The 24,180-nt window shown below is 47.7% G+C and overlaps 7 protein-coding genes across 7 annotated transcripts; 4 read left to right on the top strand and 3 right to left on the bottom strand.

Annotated features, from left to right (window-relative positions):
• Positions 1-765: 765 nt before the first annotated feature.
• On the top strand, positions 766-4,242 carry Triagg1_2771 (uncharacterized protein; the record flags this gene model as incomplete). Its single annotated transcript, XM_062896989.1, has 2 exons — positions 766-1,732; positions 1,796-4,242. 2 exons carry the CDS (start codon positions 766-768, stop codon positions 4,240-4,242), a joined length of 3,414 nt encoding a protein of 1,137 aa, XP_062758388.1.
• Positions 4,243-4,779: 537 nt separating this feature from the next.
• Triagg1_2770 (uncharacterized protein) lies at positions 4,780-6,743 on the top strand (the record flags this gene model as incomplete). Its single annotated transcript, XM_062896988.1, has 3 exons — positions 4,780-6,354; positions 6,415-6,527; positions 6,590-6,743. The coding sequence occupies 3 exons, from the start codon at positions 4,780-4,782 to the stop codon at positions 6,741-6,743; spliced, it is 1,842 nt and encodes a 613-aa protein (XP_062758387.1).
• Positions 6,744-6,830: 87 nt separating this feature from the next.
• Triagg1_2769 (uncharacterized protein) lies at positions 6,831-8,720 on the bottom strand (the record flags this gene model as incomplete). Its single annotated transcript, XM_062896987.1, has 2 exons — positions 6,831-6,906; positions 6,982-8,720. The coding sequence occupies 2 exons, from the start codon at positions 8,718-8,720 to the stop codon at positions 6,831-6,833; spliced, it is 1,815 nt and encodes a 604-aa protein (XP_062758386.1).
• A 2,752-nt stretch (positions 8,721-11,472) lies between these two features.
• Positions 11,473-11,850, top strand: Triagg1_2768 (uncharacterized protein; the record flags this gene model as incomplete). The annotated part of the gene is made up of 1 exon (XM_062896985.1): positions 11,473-11,850. One exon carries the CDS (start codon positions 11,473-11,475, stop codon positions 11,848-11,850), a length of 378 nt encoding a protein of 125 aa, XP_062758385.1.
• A 1,387-nt stretch (positions 11,851-13,237) lies between these two features.
• Triagg1_2767 (uncharacterized protein) lies at positions 13,238-14,310 on the top strand (the record flags this gene model as incomplete). Its single annotated transcript, XM_062896984.1, has 2 exons — positions 13,238-13,319; positions 13,367-14,310. The coding sequence occupies 2 exons, from the start codon at positions 13,238-13,240 to the stop codon at positions 14,308-14,310; spliced, it is 1,026 nt and encodes a 341-aa protein (XP_062758384.1).
• A 257-nt stretch (positions 14,311-14,567) lies between these two features.
• Triagg1_2766 (uncharacterized protein) lies at positions 14,568-15,753 on the bottom strand (the record flags this gene model as incomplete). Its single annotated transcript, XM_062896983.1, has 2 exons — positions 14,568-15,199; positions 15,258-15,753. 2 exons carry the CDS (start codon positions 15,751-15,753, stop codon positions 14,568-14,570), a joined length of 1,128 nt encoding a protein of 375 aa, XP_062758383.1.
• Positions 15,754-16,976: 1,223 nt separating this feature from the next.
• Positions 16,977-23,928, bottom strand: Triagg1_2765 (transcriptional regulator family: C2H2 zinc finger and Fungal Specific TF; the record flags this gene model as incomplete). Its single annotated transcript, XM_062896982.1, has 4 exons — positions 16,977-19,359; positions 19,435-19,697; positions 20,192-23,651; positions 23,714-23,928. 4 exons carry the CDS (start codon positions 23,926-23,928, stop codon positions 16,977-16,979), a joined length of 6,321 nt encoding a protein of 2,106 aa, XP_062758382.1.
• Positions 23,929-24,180: the final 252 nt, after the last annotated feature.

The following is a 24,180-nucleotide window of genomic DNA, read 5'->3' as shown; positions in this document are numbered from 1 at the left end:
CCACAATACAAGGCGGATTGGTGAATAGGAAGTAGAATAAGTGACTTGGCCACGTTGAAATGAGATGTTGAACCAATTGGGAGTGCAATTTGTGGATGGAGATAAAACACATCCATCGCATCACTGAAATCCAAGATAGCCCACGTTTTATCCTTTATATGTAGCTCATGTACGACGACGAAGATAACAGTGGCTAAATGATCCATACTCGCACCCTTTTGGAACATTCAGTTAAACCTACTACACTATCGATTCATTCCGTATGTAACGTATATGTGATTGAGTCAAGGCATAATGTAGGTTTGGCGTAATGGCGATTTAGTACTTAAGCCGCCCAAAATCTTGTTTCATGGTCTCAAGCTCATTTACGTCTTGGAGTAAGTAATATGGTGTTGTTCTATTAGGTCTGGAATTAAATGTCGGCCGAAAGCTTTTGTATCTGGAAAGTACTTGGACGCGTGAATATGATACCGACTATTGTCAATCTCTTGATGACTATTCGCTGAGCAGAATGGGGAATCCATCTGTGGCCGAATCCGCGGCCGACACCAGCCTTGCAGCCTGATTAAGCCTAACGGTCCTGCCAGAGGCACCCTATAGCTTTTATTTTCTCATACATGTAGTTTCGCGAATCTTGTGACCCCGCACAGGTCGATATCGTATGAAAATACTTGACGGTAGAGCACTTACTGACTGGAATCCTGCGATCCAGCATACCTACTCATCAGCTATCATCTAGCATTCATATTACTTGTATTTGTCGCCATGCCTCCTCCGGCATGTCAAGAATTCCAAATCGGATGGATTTGTGCCTTGCCAATTGAGGTTGCTGCAGCTAAAGAGATGCTGGACGAGAATTTCGGGATATTGGATGAACAAGACAGCAATGATACAAACTCATATACCTTGGGGCGAATTGGAAAACACTACGTTGCAATAGCCGGCCTTGGTCAATATGGAACAACTTCAGCAACAACGGTGGCAATCAATATGACGCGAACATTTTCTCAATCACTCCGTATTGGATTGATGGTCGGCATTGCAGCAGGCATTCCGTCTCCGAGACATGATATTAGACTTGGTGATATCATTGTCAGCTATCCAGATGGCACTTGCGGCGGCGTAATTCAGTACGATATGGGGAAAATGGTGAAAGGGAAACTCATGCAGACCGGCTCGCTGAAGAGCCCACCGCGCTCACTGCTTACAGCACTCACAAACTTACAAGCAACTGCGTTAACTGATGACCCGAAGTATCTAATATACATTGAGAAAGCAATTTCAAGAAATACACGGACGCGGAAAAACTTTGGTCGGCCTGATGTGTCTACCGATCGACTGTTCAAGGTACATCATGAGCATCCTGAGACTGCACGAACTTGTGAAGGATGTTTAAAAGATTGGGAAGAAGACAGGACTCCACGTGGAGAGACCGATCCACAGATACACTATGGCATTATTGCATCTGGAAATATGGTCATAAAACACGGAGAAACGAGAGAACGGCTGCGCCAGGAAACTGAAGCTCTCTGCTTTGAGATGGAAGCAGCTGGCTTAATGATGGATTTTCCATGCATTGTTATCCGCGGAATCTGCGATTATGCCGACTCACATAAAAACAATGAGTGGCAAGGGTACGCAGCATTAGCTGCGGCAGCCTATGCGAAAGAATTGCTGAGCTACGTTCCTGCTGGGCATGTATCTCGAGAGAAGCTAGTCATAGAAATGTATCGTAAGTAAAAAATATATGTTGATCATTTCGAGAGGAACAATAATCCATTGACACTCTGCATAGATCAGATATCTAATGCCACCGAGGAACTCCAGAGAGTGGTCCAACAAGGAGAAAGTCATCATCGTGAGAACGTTGTAAGAGCTCTCACTCAGGAACAACAGGAATGCCACCAAGCGTTCAAAACCACCACTTATGAGCAATATAAAAATATCAACCCAAATCGGGTAGAAGGAACATGCCGTTGGGTCCTTGAGAATCCTCATTACCGTCGTTGGCGTCAAAGCAGCCATAATGATCTGTTATGGATATCCGCTGACCCGGGATGTGGAAAATCGGTTCTGGCCAAATGCCTTGTTGATGGCGATTTGGATACATCCGATTCAGTCTCAATTTGTTACTTTTTCTTCAAAGACAACGATGATCAAAACAGTTTTACAACTGCGCTATGCGCTATACTCCACCAGTTATTTGGTACGCAGCCAGACTTATTGCGACATGCCCTACCAGACTGGAGAAAAAACGGCAAAAACATCCAGCGAGAGGCCGATGCTCTCTGGCGCATTTTCGAGGCCGCATTCTCGGACGGCGCATTCTCCAGCACAATCTGCGTTATCGACGCCCTGGATGAATGCCGGCCGAGTGACCAGGCAAAGCTACTCAACCTGCTGGCAAACTTCTACACTCAGAGCCAATCACTGAACCGACGAAACTGGATCAAGTTTCTTGTTACTAGCCGTCCATACCTAGAAATACAGGAAGGCTTCCATTCAGCCACGAAGTTATTTCCCCGAATCCATATCCGCGGAGAGGAAGAGAATGAACAGATTCATGATGAAATCAATCTCATCATCAAGTTACGCGTAAGGGAACTCGGCCAGATCGAAGGGCTTGGGATACAAACGATTCAACGAATAGAGAAACAACTTCTCCAAATGGAGCATCGAACGTACCTCTGGTTACAATTGGCTATGGATGATATTCGCATCATGTTGCGAGATAGTCTTCGTCCGGAGGAGGAAATGATTCGACTAATTCCCAGCTCTGTTGACGCCGCATATGAGAAAATCCTAAGCCGCGCGCCGCCGGCCAGACAACTAGAGGTTAAAATGATCCTACAGATTATTGTCGGTGCGCGGCGTCCGCTAGAGATTGAGGAAATGGCGGTGGCATTAGGGGTTGGCTTGGAAGTAACCAACTCGGCCGATTTGCGATCCGCAGCCACATCTGGACTGAAAGTGGAGGGTTTTGCTGAGAAAATTCGTCACTTGTGTGGACTTTTTGTGTTTATCGACAAGTCAAAGAGAATCTTTTTGATACATCAGACGGCAAGAGAATTTTTGATCAACATCTCAGCAAATGATGAGCGAATTCCAGCCGCACCAAATCTTCAATTCAAAGAGGTAGCTCAAGATCGAGCCAGAAAATGGTATCATACAAATCTAACTGAGTCAAATCTCCTTCTTTTCAAGATTTGTCTGGCGTATCTAACCGCCGAAGAACTTAGCAAAGGGAGCCAGGCAGTGTATCGCAAAAACAATCTTGGATATTTGGCTAGGGATCTCCTATCGTTCCAGGATTTCTCTCACTATTTGTTCCTGCGTTATTCTTTTTATGAATGGAGAAATCACACAGCCGCAATTTCCTCAAGTCCGCCCAACGATCTATTGGACCTGGCCATTAAGCTTTGCATTGCGCCTATATTGCGAGATTTATGGTTAATCGAGGCCGCTATAAATGGGCAAAGAGATATAGCTATCATGTTACTCGAAAATGGCGCCAACGTCAATATCCGAGATCAGTACGGCGAGGCACCTCTACACTGGGCAGTTCGGAAAAGGCACATGGAAATTATCACATTGCTACTTGATAAAGGTGCCAATATCGATATTCTGGACAGGGAGAAAGGGCCGCCGCTTTGGATTGCAATTGAACTGGGAGACGCGGAAATGGTGAAGTTTCTCTTTACACTAGGTGCTAATATCCACGCTTCTCCTGGGCCACGTGGCTGGACAGCGCTCCATAAGGCGGTTTCGTGTCGAGCAGGATCTATGGTGAAACTGCTTATTGAGTTGGGCGCTGACAATGACATCAAAGAGAGCACTACTGACGTTCCATTGCTTTGGCTGGCTGCTGAACAGGGGTCAAAGTCTATGGTGAAGCTACTCATCAAACTAGGCGCCAACATTGATGCTAAGGACACATTCCAGTTGACACCACTCTCGCGGGCTGTGAAAATGGCGGATGGAACTGCGGTCAAGCTGCTAGTTGAATTAGGCGCTGATATCGAGGCCAAATCTGGCTCTTATGGGCAAACGCCGCTCTCAATGGCTGCTTATGATAACAAAGAAGGAATGGTGAAGTTGCTCATTAAATTACGTGCTGACATTGAGTCCAAAGATGAGTACCATGGTATGTCACCTCTCTGGTGGGCTGTTTGGAGAGGGCATGAAGGCATTGTCAAGTTGCTGGTGGAGATGGGCGCTGATACCAAATTCAAGAATGAATAGGGCAGCATAATACTCTCATGGACTGCTGGTCGTGGTGGGCAGGAAAATATGGTGAAGCTGCTGGTTGAGCTAGGCTGTACAGAAGGCCAAGACTGATGAGCTGGATTTTCCTGAGATCTGTAGACAATTACAATAATTTATTGGGAAGCTTTGATTTAAAAGTTTCTGGAATATGGCTTGTGTCATTCATATCAATTGACAGCCTTGTTCTTTTGCAACGGTTGTGTTATATGATCTCTAAAGTAATCTGAGTCTTGAGTCTTGGCTGACAGAAAGGCAACATGAAGGTACCTTAGTACCTAAGACGTAAAAAAAAGATTAGTCAGCCAATATGCCTGTTCGAGGTGGGGCATCCGATCGCTATCGATAACGACTTTTTCCCAATTTTTTTCTTTTATCGTCGCCCAAGACCCACCAGCTTTTGCGCAGCGTCGATTCGGTCCATCTCGTCGCAACAATCCAGCGAGACGATTGATCCTGGTTTTATCAATTGAGGCCAGATCTATTCGAATCTTTCACCCCAATCAATTCTTCAAAATGGCCGCTACCAAGCACCTCCGCGCAGAGGCCGACGACAGCGTGGCCGAGAACCGCCCGGTCAAGAAGTCCAAGGTTACCGACGCTGGTGACGATGCCGAAAAGGCGCGGCTGAAGAAGGAGAAGAAGGAGAAGAAGAAGGAGAAGAAAGAAAAGAAGAGAAAGTCTGCTGATGACGAGGACACAGCTGGGGCCCCCGTAGAGGAGAGCGCCGACGGGGAGAGCAAGAAGGAGAAGAAGAAGTCTAAGAAGGACAAGAAAGATAAGAAGGAGAAAAAGTCCAAGAAGTCTCAGGACGAAGACGACAGCGCTCAACAAGCCACCGAGGAACAGCCCGAGAGCATGGACGTCGACCAAGACGAAAAGCCCGCCGAAGAGAAGAAAAAGTCCAAGAAGGAGCGCAAAGCCGAGGACACCAACGGCAATGCCTCCGAAGAAGCCTCCAACGGTCGCGACTACGTCCAGACCATGAGCCTGTCCAACGTCCCGCAATCGGAGATCGACGAATACTTGTCCAAGAACGAGATTGTCATTGCCGACTCCCGAAACACCACTGGCAAGCTCCGACCCGTCACCGAGTTCCACCACCTGCCCTCTACCAACTTGCTGGAGAAGAAGCCGTCGCCGTTTGCCAGCTACAAGGCCCCTACGCCCATTCAGGCTGCCTCATGGCCATCTACCCTCTCAGGACGCGATGTTGTCGGTGTCGCTGAGACGGGCTCCGGCAAGACTATGGCTTTCGCTCTCCCCTGTATTGAGGCCATTTCCGTCATCAACAAGAAGGGCGTCAAGGCCGTTGTTGTTTCGCCCACCAGAGAGTTGGCCATGCAGACTCACGAGCAATTGGCTCGTCTGGCTGCCCTTCTCAGACTCAAGTGCGTCTGCCTCTACGGCGGTGCTTCCAAGGATGACCAGCGTGCGCTGCTCAACAAGGGTGCCGACATCATCGTCGCCACTCCTGGTCGGTTGAAGGACTTCATGTCCGATGAGACCGTTGACCTGAGCGGCTGCCGATTTGCCGTCCTGGACGAGGCCGATCGTATGCTGGACAAGGGTTTCGAAGAGGATATCAAGATGATTCTTGGTGCCTGCCCTCCCCGGGAGGAGCGACAGACGCTCATGTTCACTGCCACATGGCCCATTTCCGTTCAGAGCCTGGCGTCTACCTTTATGGTTGACCCCGTCAAGATCACTATTGGATCGCGCGGCAAGGAGACCGAGAATGGCTCCGTTGAGCTCCAGGCCAACACCCGAATCACCCAGAAAGTCGAGGTCATGGATGGCAAGGACAAGGAATTCCGACTCCTGCAAATCATCAAGCAGCACCAGCAGGGCAAGCAAAAGGATGACCGAATCCTGGTCTTCTGCCTGTACAAGAAGGAGGCCACTCGTGTCGAGGGCTTCCTCAGCCGCAAGGGCGTTCGCGTTGGTGGCATTCACGGAGACTTGAAGCAGGAGCAGCGAACGAGGAGTTTGGAGGCCTTCAAGACTGGCAAGACACCAGTCTTGGTCGCTACCGATGTGGCTGCTCGAGGATTGGATATCCCCGAGGTCAAGCTGGTCATCAACGTTACTGTAAGTTGATTTTGGACTATGGACCTGTTGAGGCTCTATCTGACTTGTTTTCTCTCTTAGTTCCCCCTGACGATCGAGGATTATGTTCACCGTATTGGACGTACAGGCAGAGCTGGCAAGACTGGTGAGGCCATCACCATGTTTACTGTTCAAGACAAGGCGCACTCTGGATCGTAAGTAGTTTCAAATCGCCCTCACAATTACATAAAAGAAGAAAACTAATGTGTGGAAACAGTCTCATCAACATCCTCAAGGGCGCTAACCAGCCTGTTCCGGATGATCTGATGAAATTTGGCACCGTCGTCAAGAAGAAGACACACGACATGTACGGCGGCTTCTTCAAGGACGTCGATCCGAACCAAAAGGCAACAAAGATTACTTTCGATTGATAGAAAAAGCATGGGTATATATGTTTGCATGGAAAATGGGTTTCTTTTACTCTCTTGTTTCTTTTTTTTGTCTCACTTTGTTACTACTTACTCGCGTTTGCTTGCTTTGCGGCCTCGGATAGACTGGAAGCATTCGAGAAGAAACTTGCGCTCTAGAAATACACTACAGCAACATGTTAGACGACTGTGTATCTTGACGAGAAGAGAGGGCAAAGCATGTAGATATGCATTCACGTACATTAGGAGTAGTAATGGGATGGCAGAGCCAGCAATCTTGATCAACGTCGCGAGTGGTTGTTTCTCGCCATCTTCTTGAACGTCGAGGAATCGTAAAAGTATCAAGGTTGATAGAGAAGCGATGATTGTAGTTGTCGGGAATAGCGATGAGGGTGCAAAGTCGAGGCCATGAGATTTGAAGAAGCTGACAATGAAGGCGCCACTCCAGATGATTCGACACAGCATGTTGATGCTATTGGCATAGACTAGACCTTGAGCGCCGAGCGGAAAGACGCTCATAAAAAGGAACGCAGATGCTGCAAAGACGGCTGAGAAGATGCCCATCCAAAACGACTGGCGATGCACTTGCGCCTCGGTGGCGACAGAAGCAACAAAAGCCTCGGTGATTCCGTTGAGCCCCATGAAAGGAATGTAGAAGCAATAGGTTCCCAAAACTTGGCCAGCTCCTGAACCAGCCCAACGGCTACCTACCACAATGGAGAGAAGCGCGGGGGCCGCAAAGGGTCCAATGCTGACAATGATGGAAGATAAGAGGATATATAGACGCAAGATGGTGTGTAGATTGCGTTTTGCCTCCTTGACTGATGAGGATGGCTGCGACGAGACCTGTCCGCTGTTGGATGAAGACGGCGAAGATAAGAGACGGGAAAAGTAACTGCGGCTGCTCTCCTCGACGGGCTGAAAGAGCAAGCGGGCGAGAAGGCTGCCGTAGTTATTCGCCAAGGCATACACACCCTGCACCTTGGGAGTCGAGAAGAGTGAAATAAGAAAGGTGTCGCCCTGGGTAAGGAGATGCTTCACCAAGCTTTGGGCCATCATACTTCCCGCAAGGCTGACCGTCGGCTTGTAAAAGTAGGATAACACAAAGACAACGGTGTTGCTAGAATTGAGTCGCTTGGGTAAAAGCGAGAATCCAGTGCTAGTCGCAAGGCGGTATCCTGAGGCGAAATAGACCAAGAGAAGGGAGACGCCATATGACAGCTGGCCAAGGGCAAAAGGGAGCACCCCGATATCCAAGCCCTTCTGAGAGGCCCAAACGGCGGAACCAAAAACGACGATGCAACGAAGAAAAGTGGCGACGGATTCAGCTGTAGCGCGAGTGCCGAATTGTAGACGCGTTTGCATCAAGACGAAGCACGGCTCGGACAGGAGCTCGACCATGGCGGCGATGCCGTAGAGCCAAAGCGACTCGACCAACCAAGGCGTCTGGAGAGTCGTCGCGGAAGCAGACGCGAGATACATCCATCCCAAGGTCACGCTGACGACGCTGCCCAGTCCAACGGCGAGATACCCCAGATTCACCACCGCCTGTCCTTCCCTCCGTGCAACAGCAGCATCGTCTGTTTGGGCGCCATCCTCGGTGTTTGCAGCTCCTGCGATGCCCTGCCGCTGGATGGCCACTCGCAGGCTCTCGCGGGCGAAGAAGAGAATGGAGAGGTAGTAGACTTCGAGCTGTGTGGAGAGAGCTAGTAGAGGAGCGGTGAGGAAGCGCAGGAGAAGCTGGTTGGCGATGAAGGTGATGAGGCGAGAGGCGACTTGGAGGATGATGAGCAGGGAGGCGCCTTTGATGACGGAAGGATTGCTGGAGTTGGAGCTTTGAGGCGGTGGAGATGGATTTGATGTGCTGGAGATGGATTTGGAGGGCTGCGGATTGGCGTCTTTTGGGGGCGACATTATGGGCTCATGGGAGGTGAACGAGGGTGGTGATTTGGGGAGCTTGAATGAACATGGAAACATCATACGTGGCAGAGGTTTGGATGGATGGAGTTGAGGTTGAGCTGGCCAAAAGCCGGGGTTCAGCGAGGTTAGTGGTGGGGTTTAGTGGGTTTAGCGGACAAGGCCACTGAAGCTCGCTAATGGGCACGCATTGGAAACAGCACCCACGATTCTTGACAGACAGAGTCACGGCGCAACAGAAGATAGGAGGATTGGTTCGATTCAGAGCACCTATTTAGCTTCGGATATAAACAAAGATAAGGAAAAAAAAATAAGACTATGATTTTTTTTTTTTTGCAAAGGACATGGCTTGACAGATAAGAGTTGCCATAGTCACTCTCGAGTCATAAAGAGTGTCGAGTAATACTGAAATGCAGACCAAGAAGGTTATACATTTGATGTTGTATCAGGAAACGAGACACCTCTACCAAAGCACTACAATGTGACGAGATTACAAAATTGCTTCATGAAGACAATACAGTTGCGAGTCGAAGGAAGCTGAAACATACCGGCCAGTTGGGTGTGCATTCATATCCGCTGATAGTATTCTCATAGTCTGTTCATCTTTTGTGAAGAGACGTGGAGGGAGTGTGATGACCAGAACCTCAAATGAGCTCCATTTACATGTTATGTATAATACAGTATATATCTAGTGCCCAGTATCTAGTATCTCCCGTGTTACGGTAAACTTCAATGGAGGATAAATAATTTTGTACCAATGTGTATTACCTACATGTACGTATCACCAAGTCGTATATGAAAAGAGTATATTAGGTATGTAGCGGTAGTATCAGAGAGCAGGTAGTAAGAAATAGCGGGAAATAGTGGGAAATAATAGATATTTATAAATAATGGGAGATAGTAGCAGATAGTAGCAGACAGTAGCAGATAGTAATATAGAGGTATATTAAGTTATTATTCCAATAGACTCTCCGAGCTAGGCCTAGTCCGTGTCTAGTGTCCGATAGGTGAATCTGAAGGGATGAAGGTATTCGGTGAGCCCCATGTACTCGTGGCATCTCAGCCAGTGTGGAATGTAGATAAGGGCAGCAGCCAGGCAGATCTCCGGGAACGTGTGGTAAGAGCCTCCTTCGGCTCTTCTCATCTGCATGAATCGCTCCATGAGCATATCGGAATGCTCAATGACTTGCTTGAAAATATAGCAGGCAATCAGACAAGTCCGTAACGTCATAAGATCGTCCGGGTATTTTTCCAGAACATCATTGAGAATTCGGATGAGTTCCGGTGGGAACTCGAGGGCCTCGATGGGAGGGATGAAGAAGGTAAACCCCGAGCATGTGTGATCAAGAGGCCAGCGTGAGAGTATCTTCGAGTTCGGCAAAACTTGTGACAGACACTTGTTCTCTAGTCCTTCCGGCTGTGTTGGATTCTGTCTCAATCCTGAGAGAGACGCGCCGGGGCTGATGTCCTGTGGGATAATTAAAAATACTATTGTTGGAGGCTCTAAAGCCTTTCCTTTCTCAATTCCCTCGATCATACGATCGATAGAAAACTGATAGTGTGTTCTCTGCTCGGGAGTAGTCCATACTTGCTCGAAGGGAGTTCCTGACACCAGTTTTTTGAAGGCCCTCATGTTCTCAGGGATCGTCATCAAATAATGAAGGATGACCGCCTGGCCGCAGATAGCCTCAGCTGGCTCTGACTTGAAAATAACACCCTGGAGAGTATTGTGGTGGGCCTCGGCATGGATCCAGAGTTGTTGTCATTTGGGTATCCTTGGAGTCTCTTTTAGCATAAACACCGATCCTCTCATAGCTGCAGTTAAAAATACGTATGGTGCTCTGTTGTTTCATTTGCTTTTTGTTAGTGCTCATTCTTCCCTTAACTTACATGTATTCCAGTCTCTTTGACCCCCCTTGTTGGTCTTAATGTTATTTAGTTTCCCCACGCCGTATGCCACGACACGGTATCCGCTAACGGCCTCGAAATCTACAAGTTGTTCGTTTGTTATCACGGTTGTTCGTTTCTTATCACGGTTGTGATGGTTAACTTGCACACCTCTGGCCTTCCGAGTTGTCTGAGGTGTCTCCGCATTTCTCATTACGGTTATCCCAGTGGAAAGAATGTCACTACAATATCTTGCTGACACTTTGAAGGAGAGATGGTCTTCATCTGTTTACAAGGTAAAGGTATTCCCTCCCAGTCTTCAACACAACATCCTTGCAGAAAGAACCACACGGCTGTATCTGTAATTAATACCAGGCACTGGGCGAATGATTGTTAATTTCCTTTTGTCATATTATATCAGTATCTAATATTATTAATCCAATTACGAGTCAGAGAGACGTAAAAAGAACTACATGAGAGTCTATCATTTATGAGATACCTGCAGCCGCCTCTTGATATCAGAAATATGCGTCATTATCTTTTGTACGTCTGGCGCAATTAATTTGTAGACACCTACTTTTGATTGGTTAACGGACTCGATTTGTAAACTTCTGCTTTCAATTTCCAAGAAGGGTAAAAGCTCGTCATCATAGACAGAATCATACTTGTAATTGGCTAGAGACATAATTCTCCCCGTTTGCTACTGCGGATAAAAAGAGTAGAAATGTTGAATCAACTCCCGCCCTGAAGCAATAGCTTGAAGCCTTCATAGGAGTGAAGCTGAATGGATATTGGGACCACAATTCGGCATTAGTCATTACCCATTCTCGATTGTAAGTGAACTCTGCCTATGCATGTATCAAGCTGAATTTAGCCAATCGTTTAAAGAATCACCAAGTCTCTTACGGTACACTTTAGACAAGTTATCATGCACAACATCCTCCTCACTGTTGCCTCAGGCTACCTTGGCGGCAGCATTCTGGCCCAGCTACGCAACCCCAGCAGTGGCAGTACAGAACCGCCAGCCCATGATAAGATCTATGCACTCGTTCGTAGCGAAGCTCAAGCCCAGGCCGTCCGGAGCTACGGTGCTGAGCCCGCGTCGTTTGATCCAGGGGATGAAGCCGCCATTGAGAGCTTCGTTCTAGACCGCCAAATCTCAGTAGTAGTTTGGCTCATTGACGTAGTGAGCGTCGAGAGACAAACGCTTTTCATCCGGGCGCTGGCCACATTGAGGCAACAGACCGGCAAGGAGGTTCATTTCTTGCAGGTAGGCAGTGACTTCTACCTATCATCTGCCCTCTAATTGCCATCTGAAAAAGGGAGGCAAAATAGAAACCTTTAGAGAACCCCTGGCATTTCAAACTGGCTTTCATAATTTTTGTCTTCTCCGCAATAAGATTCCCATGGGATGATGGCCCCTAATTTTCTATCGCTCCTAGCCCTTGAGGATCGTCCAGCCCAGTTTTGATGTTCATGTCGCTCATCGTGTTCCTTGAAGCTCGTATTGAAAGACTAAGAGAGCCATCTTCTTTTGACGAGTTCATCCTAGTAGTGGGAAACATAGTGGAAAGAGCTCGATAGATCAAATAACATCATGAAATAGCTTATAGCTAAACTCTCAATATGAATCAGCATAGCAGCCGCCGGTCTAAGGCTTGTCACAGAGCTCCAGGCCCATATATGCTCATCCACTCTTGAATCTGTGGTCGCGTCACCAACTTTTGGGATTTAAAATTTGAACTCATCTCTCTCCGTTCTCTTTGCGTCATCGTGGCTTTCTAAACTCGGATAATGAGCGACCTGATATCTTGATAACCAGGGCAAAGCCAGGGCAATCAATCACGAGATCAATTGCCCCTTAAAAATCTTTGATAATAAGTTTCAAAGTAATAAGCACGAGCCAGAAGAGCTATCCTGATGTCTCTTTTACCCTTATATTAGTTCTTTGCTAGTATCCCAGTCCAGCTTCCATATGTAAACGAATAGAAAAAGAGCTATTCTATCAAAATTGTCGAGCGAAAGCGGAGAGCCTCTTACCAGCATCAGGGCATACAAGCGCAATTACTTATGTAGATATATGAATAGATTGATTATAGAGCACTTTCATAATACAATGCTTTGGATTTGTAATGCCCAGTGTCTCCAAAGCTGCACGAAAGAGGCTTAATGTGATGTACTGTGTGGGTAGCTTCAGTGTCAGGAGGCAACATGCTTTCATTGTCTAGACTTTCAGCTGGCAGCGTAACGGTGACATTATTCACTTACACAGAGACAAAGATACAAACGTAATATTATTGCGACAGCCGAGGCAACTGGGCGAGAAACTTGATTATACAACATCAAACGCCATAATTCGATAGCATCATAGTCAAGCTGATGCCACCATCCCTGACCATGCTCCCATACTTGCCAGATATGACCCCTTTGTTGAAAATATTGATTGGTTGTTACAGGCTTGCCATTGAACATCTAACAAAGGATCCATTTGACTCCTTTGTGATTAATAATCTTTCCACAGGAGGTATACTTTTTGGCCCTTGTTCTACAGTCATTTCGATGATATGTACTACTTGATCACTAATCCATAAACTGGCATATTTGATATAAAATTATCAGAATCTTCTATGAGATTCTACTAAAATAGTTCAAAGCAGAAAGTTCGTTACAATCATTAAAACAAAATTTCTACCATGGCTGACCACATATCATTTGAGAATGCAAGAGTTTTGGTGTTTGGTGGGACCGGAGCTCAAGGGCGATCGATCATCCAAGGTATAAGCCAGTCATCCATTGAATAAAATGTATGCTGATTTTATTAGCATTGGCACGGACCAAGCAATATCGTGTGTCTGTTCTCACCAGAAACAAGAACTCAAGCCAAGCCGCAGCCCTGGCATCCTCCTTTCCGGACGTCGAATTCGTTGAAGGCTCGTACACAACAGAGGAGGGCCTACGCAACGCTTTTGCCAATCAAGACGTCGTTTATTTCAGCATAGACAGTTTCAACGTTGGTGAGCCATTTGAGTACTTCTGGACGTTTCGTGCCTACGAGATAGCCGTCCAAAGCAAGCTGAAATGGTTCATTTTCGCTGGTGCTGGAGATAAATTCGGTAACTTGGGCATGGATGAAAAATACAGAAACAGTCACAATATCGTGTCTAGCAGGTTAACTGGCTGGTTAATGAATCAGCCTCTTGATCGACTGCCTTGGACTATCCTGACAGGTGGTGTGTATGCCGAAATGCTTGGGATTCTTTTAAGACCGACTGAGAAAGATGATGAATTCATCTTTCAAAATCCCATGGATGAAGATAGCGTTATGCCACTTCTACCTCTCGAAATGTATGGCTATCGCCTCCAGTGGGCCTTGGCACATCCAGAGGAAAGTATTGGGAAAATATTGTCCGCGGGGCCGTTTTTTGTTACCTTTCCAGAGATCGCTACAGCACTTCAGCAAGTCACAGGCAAAAAGACTCAATTTAAGAGCATTACGACATCCGCATGGATGGGGGGAATTTCTAGCCATGTTGATCCGGACAGACCATTGCCTAGAGGAGCGGATCCCACGGATCCCACCTCGTTTACGTTTCGCAAATCTTTTGGCGCCTGGTGGAATATCTGGAAAGCGCAGAAAGAAAGGAAGATTGAAGATATGGCTTGGGCGGATGAAGTTTACCCTACACGACCAAAGAGTCTGAAGGAATGGATGGAAACAGTTGGGTATGAGGGGAAGCAAATTGTTCCCCTTTATGAGCAGTCTTGAGAATATTTGCTGATTGAAGCAAAAGGTTATCATTATTGCAGTCAAGATGGCGAGGAGAAATATTACGTTTATTCAAGTGTACTGAATATTGTGAAAATAACAAATGCGTAACTTGTGTTGTTGTAATCCGTGCTTCATTCCTGCGCTTAGCAGCTACATCAAATTGCATCCTTCTCCTCAATGACGGCCTCTGTATACTTGTGGCTCCTGGCGCAACATAAAGAATATTGCCAACCAACTTATAAAGGACCAGCGCCTTATAGATCGCTTAGCTGCAGACTGCTCAAATGTCCCTCAATCTCACGCTTGCACAACTCGGTAACTGACGGTACGCAATACCGAGCACTGTCTATGATACCGACACGGCGAGCAGACTCTATGTACTTCTGGAATCTCTGAGCAATGGCACTGTCGCTAGAGGAATCGTAAATCTCGATAAGGCGATACCGGTCATCACACAAATGCCAAGTGATGTAGCCTTGCATGAATTTGGTCAAGCTCTCATATATCATGGGATGCTTATCCTGAAATACCTGGATCATCTCTTCGGAGCTGCGGATAACATCTTTGCAGAGCTTGTTAAGAGCTTGATCAAGAGTTATGCCATCGCATGCCACATAATTGTTAACTAAAGAGGTCTGATCTCGCTCTGTGAAGTATTCCTTATAATAAGAAAACAGATCGTTCGTCCAGACTATCCAGTTTTCCATTTGGGCAATGGCCGTGGTGATCTCTAAAAAGTATTTTTCTTCATCAATCATTTCAAGAGGGTATAGGGTAGAGCCAACAGATTGGCCCAGGCCGTTCATACGACGAAGGAATCTGGGATAGTCACTAGAGCCGCGAAAGCCCTTGAAATTGTGTTGCTCAATCCAGCAACCTTGGAATACTGTATTTGGTGGTATTAGCCTTCCTGGGTCGTACAGAAGCCAAGGTTTACAACTTACAGTCAATCGTACTTCGAACTATATTGATTTGACAATACCCGCCATAATGGCGAAGAAGGTTGGGAAGAAACTCATTGACAAGTCTCCACCAACCGTGAGACTGTGGTTTGGCGTTCAGGAGGTCCCCATACCAGTTTACCATGAAGCCAGCAGGCTGCTCTATGCTATCGTCGAGAAGTAGAGCATATGTATAGAAGATGGTTAAATCGGCCATTAGCTCCTCGGATACATGGGACCAAGAGTAAACAACCATCGCGACGATGGTCTTGAGGGCGGCACTCAGGCGTTCAGGCGGCGCTTTAAGAGATTCTTGTACATGAGGCTGAGCAAAATGCTCAGCAGCTGTGGAATAGGAGTACTTCAAGTACGAGGCGCGTTCATCATCTGTGAAATTCTCGTCGTTGTACCGAACGGTGTCTAGTAGGCGGACGAGAGTCTCTAGATACGTAGCCAATGGAAATTGCTGCTCACTGGAAACAGCGGTACTTTTAGCCATGACGGTGATAATAAAATAATGCGATTTTGATAGTAACAATTAAGCAAAAGATGGTATATAAGCGTGTATCGGGAGCCGATAAGCTGCTTGAGTGGTGAACGGGGTGACACGGGATAATTTGTGGTAGGCAGAAAACCAAGATATCTATGTACTAGAAAATCCAAGCACAAGCAACATAATCCCTCTTAACTTCGAAATCTAGACTCTGAAATCCCTGAAACTCTTAACTCAGATGCTCACCTTCTTGAATAAGTCAATAATCCGAAAGGCGGTTTGTCTAAAAATGGAACCTGAACTCTGTATCAGGAAAATAATTATTTAACTGTTGAGGAGCTATTTAAAAGTCCATGGTGAGGAGTACCTAGGATAATTGAACATGGCGTGATGTCTTCATGCGTGGGTCTACAACCTTGATTTTGTTTACCACCCTGCAATCTCGATCATACTCATTCCGCACTCCGATACTACTACATCGTGGTACTACCCAAATTGGTATAAATAAAAAACAAGTATGGAGTTTAAGAATGGTCATTCAATGAAGCGCTCCATATAATGCCGAGTTGTGCGTGATAGCCTTAACGGAACAATCCTGACTAGGGATCATGGCTGGGAGCTTTTGTATTATGAAATGAAGGGCGTCACGGCACACGGAAAGATCGCTTCTTTCAGGTGGCTACAGATCTTATTCGGCCCGCTGTAGCTTCCCTGTCATTGAGTATATGTACGCAATTACTTATTGGTGCTGAGTTGCATTGGATTTGCCGGGGGTTTCACATTAGGGATGGCTGACTTGCCCTGATATGCTCAGCCACCTCATAAAGACTTCCACAGGCAAACCCTGACGCCCAATCTATTAAAACGTACAGGATCCACACAATGCAGGGATTGTGCCTGCAACCGATCTGCAGATAGGCTCAACAGATCTTGAAATACAATAGCGATCGAACTTGACGTGGGGGTTCGATCTGAACTGAGTAAGAAATGAGGTGGCATTCACAATCAATGCACCAACAGCCATAAACGTGGGTTCTATCATAGGCAACAGTGTCTACAGATCACTCTTCTCCCCTTACTTAGATGCTTTAGATATTCTCAAGGTGCCTATCGAGGAATTGCTCTAGTAATAGAACGAAGGATAGACACAGCAGTACAAGTGAAGTAATCTACCAAGACTGATGGATATGCAACAAGCTTAACGTGTTAAACTATTCAGGCCATTAATGCTAAAAGCGATCCTCCAACGACTCCGCAACAAGAGATAATGTCTCCCCCACAACATGAACAATCTCAAATACTTGTATTCCTCTGCATGTCTCTGCCCAAAGTCTCACTGCAGCAATAGCTAGACGCCGAATTCGGCGAGGGTAGTCATTTTTTGAGCCTAGAGAGCCCTCTAGATGAGTCTCCTCAATTAGCCGTTCGACAATAGAAAGCAATCGCTTCTCCTCATATCGAAGGACTTCCATCCCATCGGAAGATACCAGGTGAAAGAGATTTTCGAGCCAATGAGTGAGCAGGAGCGCACATGCAAAGTTGCTGATGGCGTGCTGAACACTCCAATGCCCTGTCCGGCCTCGCGCAACAAACGCTATCCCAACCCTTACCGGTATCCTCAACGCGCAGATGGCATGGAAAACCGCCTGATCTAGATGAGGAGAGCGGAGGGGAATGGGGTTTTGATGAGGTTCAAACACCTGAGCAACAATCCTTGGATCGCGTGAGCGGAGAGCGCAGTGGCTCTGGAGGCCAACTGCGAGATGGACGTGAGCCAAGCGAAGCATGGCAGTCGAGTTGAAGGCCAAGGGGCCATGAGGGGAGTTGGGATCCAAAGCAGACTCAATGGCCGAATCCCAACAGGATTGCCAGGCATTATAGGCGTTCTCATAGAGTGAAATAGTGTCCAGTGACAGGCTTGTTGATGAACTTAACACAGCGGAGGATACTTGGCGTTCGAAGTACACCTGGATCAGCAGGCTTTGAACAAGCATGTAATTTCCAAATTCTGTAGCAGAATTTTCTTTCGCAAGCGGCTTTCCGGATAGCAACTGCCGCAGACAGACTTGAAAATCCGGCTGATGAGAGTTGCTCTTTTGCCGTAAGCTAAGCCATGCATTGGAAGTGGTAGCCTTGAACTCTGCTTCAGAGGATGGAAGTGGTATGTTAACCTCTGAGCTGGTGATTTGAGGTGGTACATTGAAGCAAATAGTGAGTATATTGATCACAAAGTAGGCGGAGAACAAAGTACGTCGCCTCTCTTCTTCATGAGCCCAAACACTCCAGTTATCTGCTTCAATTTCTGGAACGGGATATTTGAGTGCTTCGCGGGTCAGCTCTGTAAGTTGGCTGCTCATGGCGAGTGCATCTTGTGCAAGCGGCCCATCAAGCCAAGCCATTGTGAGCACAAGAACTAATAGGGACTGTAGCAGTTCAATGTCGACAGAGCCGGATGTTGCGGGTGGTGGCGATGCCCATGTCTGTGCGGTTGCATCTGGAGAACCGGTCGGAAGCCCGGCATAACTTGGAAAAGTTCGAAGCAAGTGTAAGGTAGAGGCTCGGCGACGCTTTTCGAGCTCATGAGTAATGATAGACTTTGCAATAAAGTACATGGCGTAACCGTGCGTGTGTTCAAACCCATAGAATGACCCGGTGGCCGCAAGAGTCAGCACAAGCATCGGCGTCTTATCTTCTAGGCAAGTTGTTGGTATATGAATGAAAGGTAGATGAGGATGAAAACTTCGCATCCAGCTCGCAACATATCTCGATAGTGTTTGCCGGCTAGGAAGTGCGAACGGCTCTGGTAACACGCTGATGTGCTTTTCAACTTCGGCAGTGAGTTTTTCGTACGCCGCTGCCGACACAGTCCATGGATTCGTTGCTACGACGTCGTCAATTGCGTCGAGTGAACGGCCGAGTGAATCCTGCGCCTGGCTTGTCTGACTTGGTACTGATTGGATCGCGGAAGCCCTCCCCTGCAATGGTGGCATCTCATTTTGCATAAGAGTCGATATCTCAAGGCTATTGGCACCAAGGCCTGTGGGAAGTGATTGAGAGCCGCTATAAGCGTCGGATATATCCTCAATCAATGGCTGCTGGTAGTCCATTGATGGGAAGATGTCCATGAGATATCCGCTTATCATGTCTGTTTCATTTGCAAGGAAATCCATATCGAACAGCTGAAGCTGTGTAAAGTCTGATCCCGTCTCAATGGTGTTGTCCATGTTAATGTCGCTGCGAGCCACAACACCACCATCACGAGAAGGATAGTCCGGCTGCTGCTCCTGGCTACTCGTATCCAGGTCGCGTATTGAGAATTTCCCCATGAGCTGCTTTTGAGAATACTCTACCGGCGCGGCGTTGTTCATCGCGGTGGTTGGACCAATAAACACATCTCGGGTCGCAGATGCCTGGGTTATGAAGTCTGGATTAAGGGGTGTTCTTCCATGGCTGCTGTCTGAGGGAGAGATTACAACATCCTCTGCTGGAGATGTCTGATAGATAATCTTAGAGGAAGAGACGGCTTCTTGGCCTGTGCTCGCTGTGCCTTGAGGTATGCTCGCAGCTGGGTTTGAACATTGAGACAGTCGACGATGGCGGTTTAGGAGATCCCTAATGATACATGGTAAGTACTTTAAATGTCTGTGCATGCCGAGTTAGTTGTACAATGGGGAGGCAATGACCTACGGTCTTGAGAATGTACGGCCACAGGCACAGCCAAACGGTCTCTCCCGGGTGTCTAGACAAGTCTTAGCATCAACACCAAGGTAACAGCGTGCCCATTGATACTTGCGCGTGCGGATGTGACGCTCTAGATGCTCCTGTCGCTTAAACTCCTTGTTACAGTACTTGCAGGGAGCCACACGGAATCGAGGGCGACCTCTCATGATGCAACTGTGGGGCAAGCCGAGCAGGATCTCGGGGTGGATACGATGCCAGATGCAGCTACACTGTTACGAAGATTAATAAGGATGATGGTGTAAGATGAAGGTGATGAGGGTGGTTGAGGTTCAAAGGAAGAGGTCGTCATAGGTTGTTTGATAAAGAACCAATCAATTGGCAGATTCAACGCGTCTGTTGGAGATAAGAATAGACAGAGAATCGATAGACCCGGTCCGGTCGAAGAGACAGCACGTGATGGGAATTAGCTGTTCCTCATCAGCCCACTATGTGCCTTAGGCTGAGACTGTACTGTACAGTATCGAGTTGAAGAGGCACGACATGTCAAGGTCACACTACAGGGGAGGGGAGGAGCATAATAACCGCTGGATTGATCTATATACACTGTGTAGAATTGATGTTTATTGAGAAGTAATTCGGACTGCTCTAAATACAAAGAAATACACAACTTGACATGGCTGAATTAGTAGTCTTCTCATTTGCTATTCATCTCAGTCTTTCAGTCTTCCCTCCGACCCTCCACAACTACCATCCCAGGACTGACTACACTTCCCGGTGGCTGGCTAATCTTTGTTACTACAGCGCCAGCCTGGCCGTCATCGACAATTATATTAATCTCCATCTTCATGGCCTCGAGTACCGCCACTGTTTGGCCCTTCTCCAGTACATCGCCCGGCTTGACCAACACTTTCCAGACATTGGCATTGATAGGCGATTCGATAGAGATGACATTTCCAGAACCAGCATCGTCATCTTCAGTACTTGAAGCATTATTTCGTGCATTCTTTTCTGCCGTCCACTCGTCAAACAGACGCTGCTCATGCTCTCCTACCTCTCGAGCAGCGTTAACTTGACGCTTCCTCCAGGCCTGATACGCAGGATCCTTGGCAGCGGCGTCGAATTTGGCAATGTGCTCATCCATATCCAGCATCGTTTGTGTAATGTCAAATACATATCGACCCGTCTCGAAATCTCGCTCGATCTTGTTGTACTCTTCCTCAGAGACCTCGTAGAATGTTATTAAATCAAGATGATTAAATAGCCAAGGCCGCTCGGCAGAGAACCCGGTGCGAGTTCCGGTTCCGTCCCATCCACCCAACGTGCGGCCCATCAGCTGGTATCCTCCGGGTGCCGCGACAGGATAGATGGCTACTAATGAACCACCCAGGCCAACTGAGCCACTTGGTGTATAAACTCGGCTCGGATTGTACTTTTGACCAGTTAAAACATGCCAGGGATCAAGCGGGAACAAGATGGGAGTTCCAACGTAGAAACCGACGGCAACAGCCAGCCATGGTGTCTTGAGAAGCGCATCAAAGACTTGCTGGCGAGTCTCGAGTGCATTGTTCTTGCGAAGATATTCGACATTGTCCGGCATGTAAGCAGCCGTAGGTCTGATGTTATCCATGTACCGTTGCGCAGACTCTTCCAATGAAGAGTGGTCGAGACAAACTGGAAGCCGTACTTGGCGAGCAGGTATCTTGACGCCGGTAGTCTGCCCTATTTCATCATCGAATTGAATGAGCTGCTGAAGGAGTTTGGATCGGTCCACCTGGAACGGGTCGAAGCGAACAGTGAGAGAGGAGAAGTTGGGATCGCCGCGCACGCTCGGCAGATTAAGAGCTGATATTTGCTTGGCGAGAACCTGTACGCAGGTAGTGTTGCGCAAATCCGACACCTGATTGCCATATTCGACGATGATGCTCGTGTCGCCTCCTTGGCGGTATGTTACCATTGGATGGCTCCCCTGGGACTGCTTCTGATGCAAAATGGAAGACGGGGGTTCGTCGGTGAACTCGACAGAGAGAGGATTTATTGGGCTTGTGTTTCCCTGTGAGAATGCGGCAAGAGTTTTGAGAAAGCTTTCCTTTCTTCTCGAAATCTCAAGGCCAGTGTCATAAGCAACCGAACGGAATCGTACAGTGTTACCAGGCTTCAGCTGGCCAATCTTCCACATCTCGCCGGAGCAGACAGTTGTTGGGCATACGAAACCACCCAAATCTGGACGATCAGGCCCAAAGATGACTGGGAATTCTCCTGTGAAATTGACGCCGCCGTTGGGATAGCCATAGTCGAGCACATTGGATGGGTGTGATCCGCCGCCACCACCCGAGGCTCGAGCCCATTTCAACCGCGGGCCTTCTAAACGAATTCCACTTCGGCTACTGTTATGACTGACTGTCCAATCAGTCTCGTACAGCGTCGTACGTCCTTCGGGTGTAAGAATATCATCAGATCCGTACGGACCGTCAATGCAACAAACGGTCACACTGGTAGTGAAGTCGGGGATAAAATTTGACGGCAAAGACAAAGGTGTAGCTTCTGCAGCCCATGATCTTGATTCTGGAGACAGAGTAAGAATGTCGTGAAGCTGGAGCTTTCGCCCTTGCACACCACCAAAGCCAAGCTCCGGGGCTGTGGACTTGGAGCCAAGAAACTTGGGGATCTGGGGGAAACCGCCTTTCACGGCAAGATATGTTCGGAGGCCGTTGCCCGTCACTTTTCCGAGCCCGAGTGTCTGGCCTTTCTTAATGACAATCCTCGACCACATAGGTTGAGATACGTCGTCTACGGCAACTGAAAGCTCTGCACCACAGACTGCCACGACGGCTGCTTCATGGAACAACAACTTTGGGCCAGACAGAGTGAGTTCCAATAATTCGACACCAGAGTCGTTACCGACCAGAATATTTGCCACTCGAGCACTTAGATCGTCAATTGGGCCCGATGGAGGTATTCCGTGGCCAACTTCAATACGGCCCGGGTAGTCCTGTATTGTTGTGAAAACACCCGGATCAATTACTTGCAAGGAACAACTATCAAACTTGAACGTTGATAACGAATTGGTCAACGTGTTGCCGCTCGTAAACATCTCTGATTCAAGAATCTTTGACAGGTACTCCAAATTGGATTGTGTCCCTTGAAGAGCTGTATCAGCAAGTACCGCAAGCATCTTCTTTTGGGCGGAGATACGGCCATCAGGACTATATGTCATGACCTTTCCAATCAATGGATCATAAAAGGGTGTGATTCTCTGTCCGTTCCGGACCCATGTGTCAATTCGCACACCCTCACCCTCTGGCCAGTGAACGTGTTGTAAGACACCAGGGCTAGGGGCAAAGTCTCGCAGCGGCACTTCAGCATACAACCGTACCTCGATCGCTGATCCGAGTGGTTGAGGTCGTCCAAGGCTTTTCAGGACATCAGATGGGATCCCGATAGAGCCACCGCGTTCGTAGTCGGCTTGTCGCAGCATGAGATGGACCAGATCAACTCCATAGCACAGCTCGGTAATTCCATGCTCGACCTGCAATCGCGTGTTCATCTCGAGGAAAAAGAAGTCGGCTGTCTCATCATCCACGAGAAATTCGACCGTGCCCACGCTCTTGTACTTTAGCTGTGACGCGTAATTGACAGCGGCTTGAAGCATCTTTTCGCGTAGGCCGGGATGACGCTCCACAAAGGGACTGGGACACTCCTCGACTACTTTCTGATGCCGCCGTTGCAGTGAGCACTCACGCTCTCCAAACGCAACCACAATTTCTCCATTGCCGGCGACTTGAACCTCGACATGGCGTGAACTTGGATAATACTTCTCCAAGAAAACTCCGCTGTTCTTGAAGAGGGCGCCGGCCCGGCTCTCAACCATGGCGAATGCTTTCTCAACCTCTTGTTCGCTATGGCAGATCTGTAATCCCATTCCTCCGCCGCCCCCGGTGGCCTTTAGAATGATGGGACAACCCAGACGCTTTGCGGCCTCTACGGCTGCTCCGGCGGATTCCAAGAGTTGTGTGCCTGCAATTACAGGGACATTTGCGGCTTGGGCGATAGCCCTGGCTTCGTGCTTGAGTCCCATCGCATTGATGGACGCAGAAGAAGGGCCGACAAAAGTAATGCCGGCAGAGGAAACGGCGGTTGCGAATTCCACATTTTCACTTAAGAAGCCGTAGCCAGGGATGATGGCGTCTGCATTTGACTCTTTGCAAATCTTGAGAATCGCCTCACTTTTAAGACAAACAGTTAGCAAAGCACTTTTGTACATGGACACTCTTTTTGGAATGCTCACCCATTGGTGTAGGCGGTGCTGTCTTCGCCTGGTAGCAAGACTACCTCGTCTGCCAACGTCGCATGTAATGAAGTTGCATCAGCATTTGTTATGATAGCAACACTGCGAACTCCCAACTCGCGGCAGGCTTTGATGCAACGAACGGCAATCTCGCCTCTGTTGGCGACCAGGACCCTGCGAATGTTGCGCAGCGATGTTAAGTCAACGGAACCCATGTTGCCAACAATAAAGGAGGACACAGGTAGCAGAATGCAAATAAGATAACATCACAAATGATAAGACAGGCCTCAATGAAACGAAAATGAGTTATAGATATATCGTCCAGGGGTTCCCAGTTCGAGAGATTGCTTAAGAAGCGATAAAGGGTGTGGAGTACATGTACGCTTGTGCCCGTAGTGAATTATCCCTATCATGGTTAGAATTTCTACCCCAACGCGGGGTATACAGAAGAGGAAATACCTTATCGT

Source organism: Trichoderma aggressivum (assembly GCF_033847375.1).
Source record: "Trichoderma aggressivum f. europaeum strain CBS 100526 chromosome Unknown scaffold_007, whole genome shotgun sequence".
Lineage (NCBI taxonomy): Eukaryota > Fungi > Ascomycota > Sordariomycetes > Hypocreales > Hypocreaceae > Trichoderma > Trichoderma aggressivum.
This window is presented reverse-complemented; position numbering and strand designations above follow the sequence as displayed.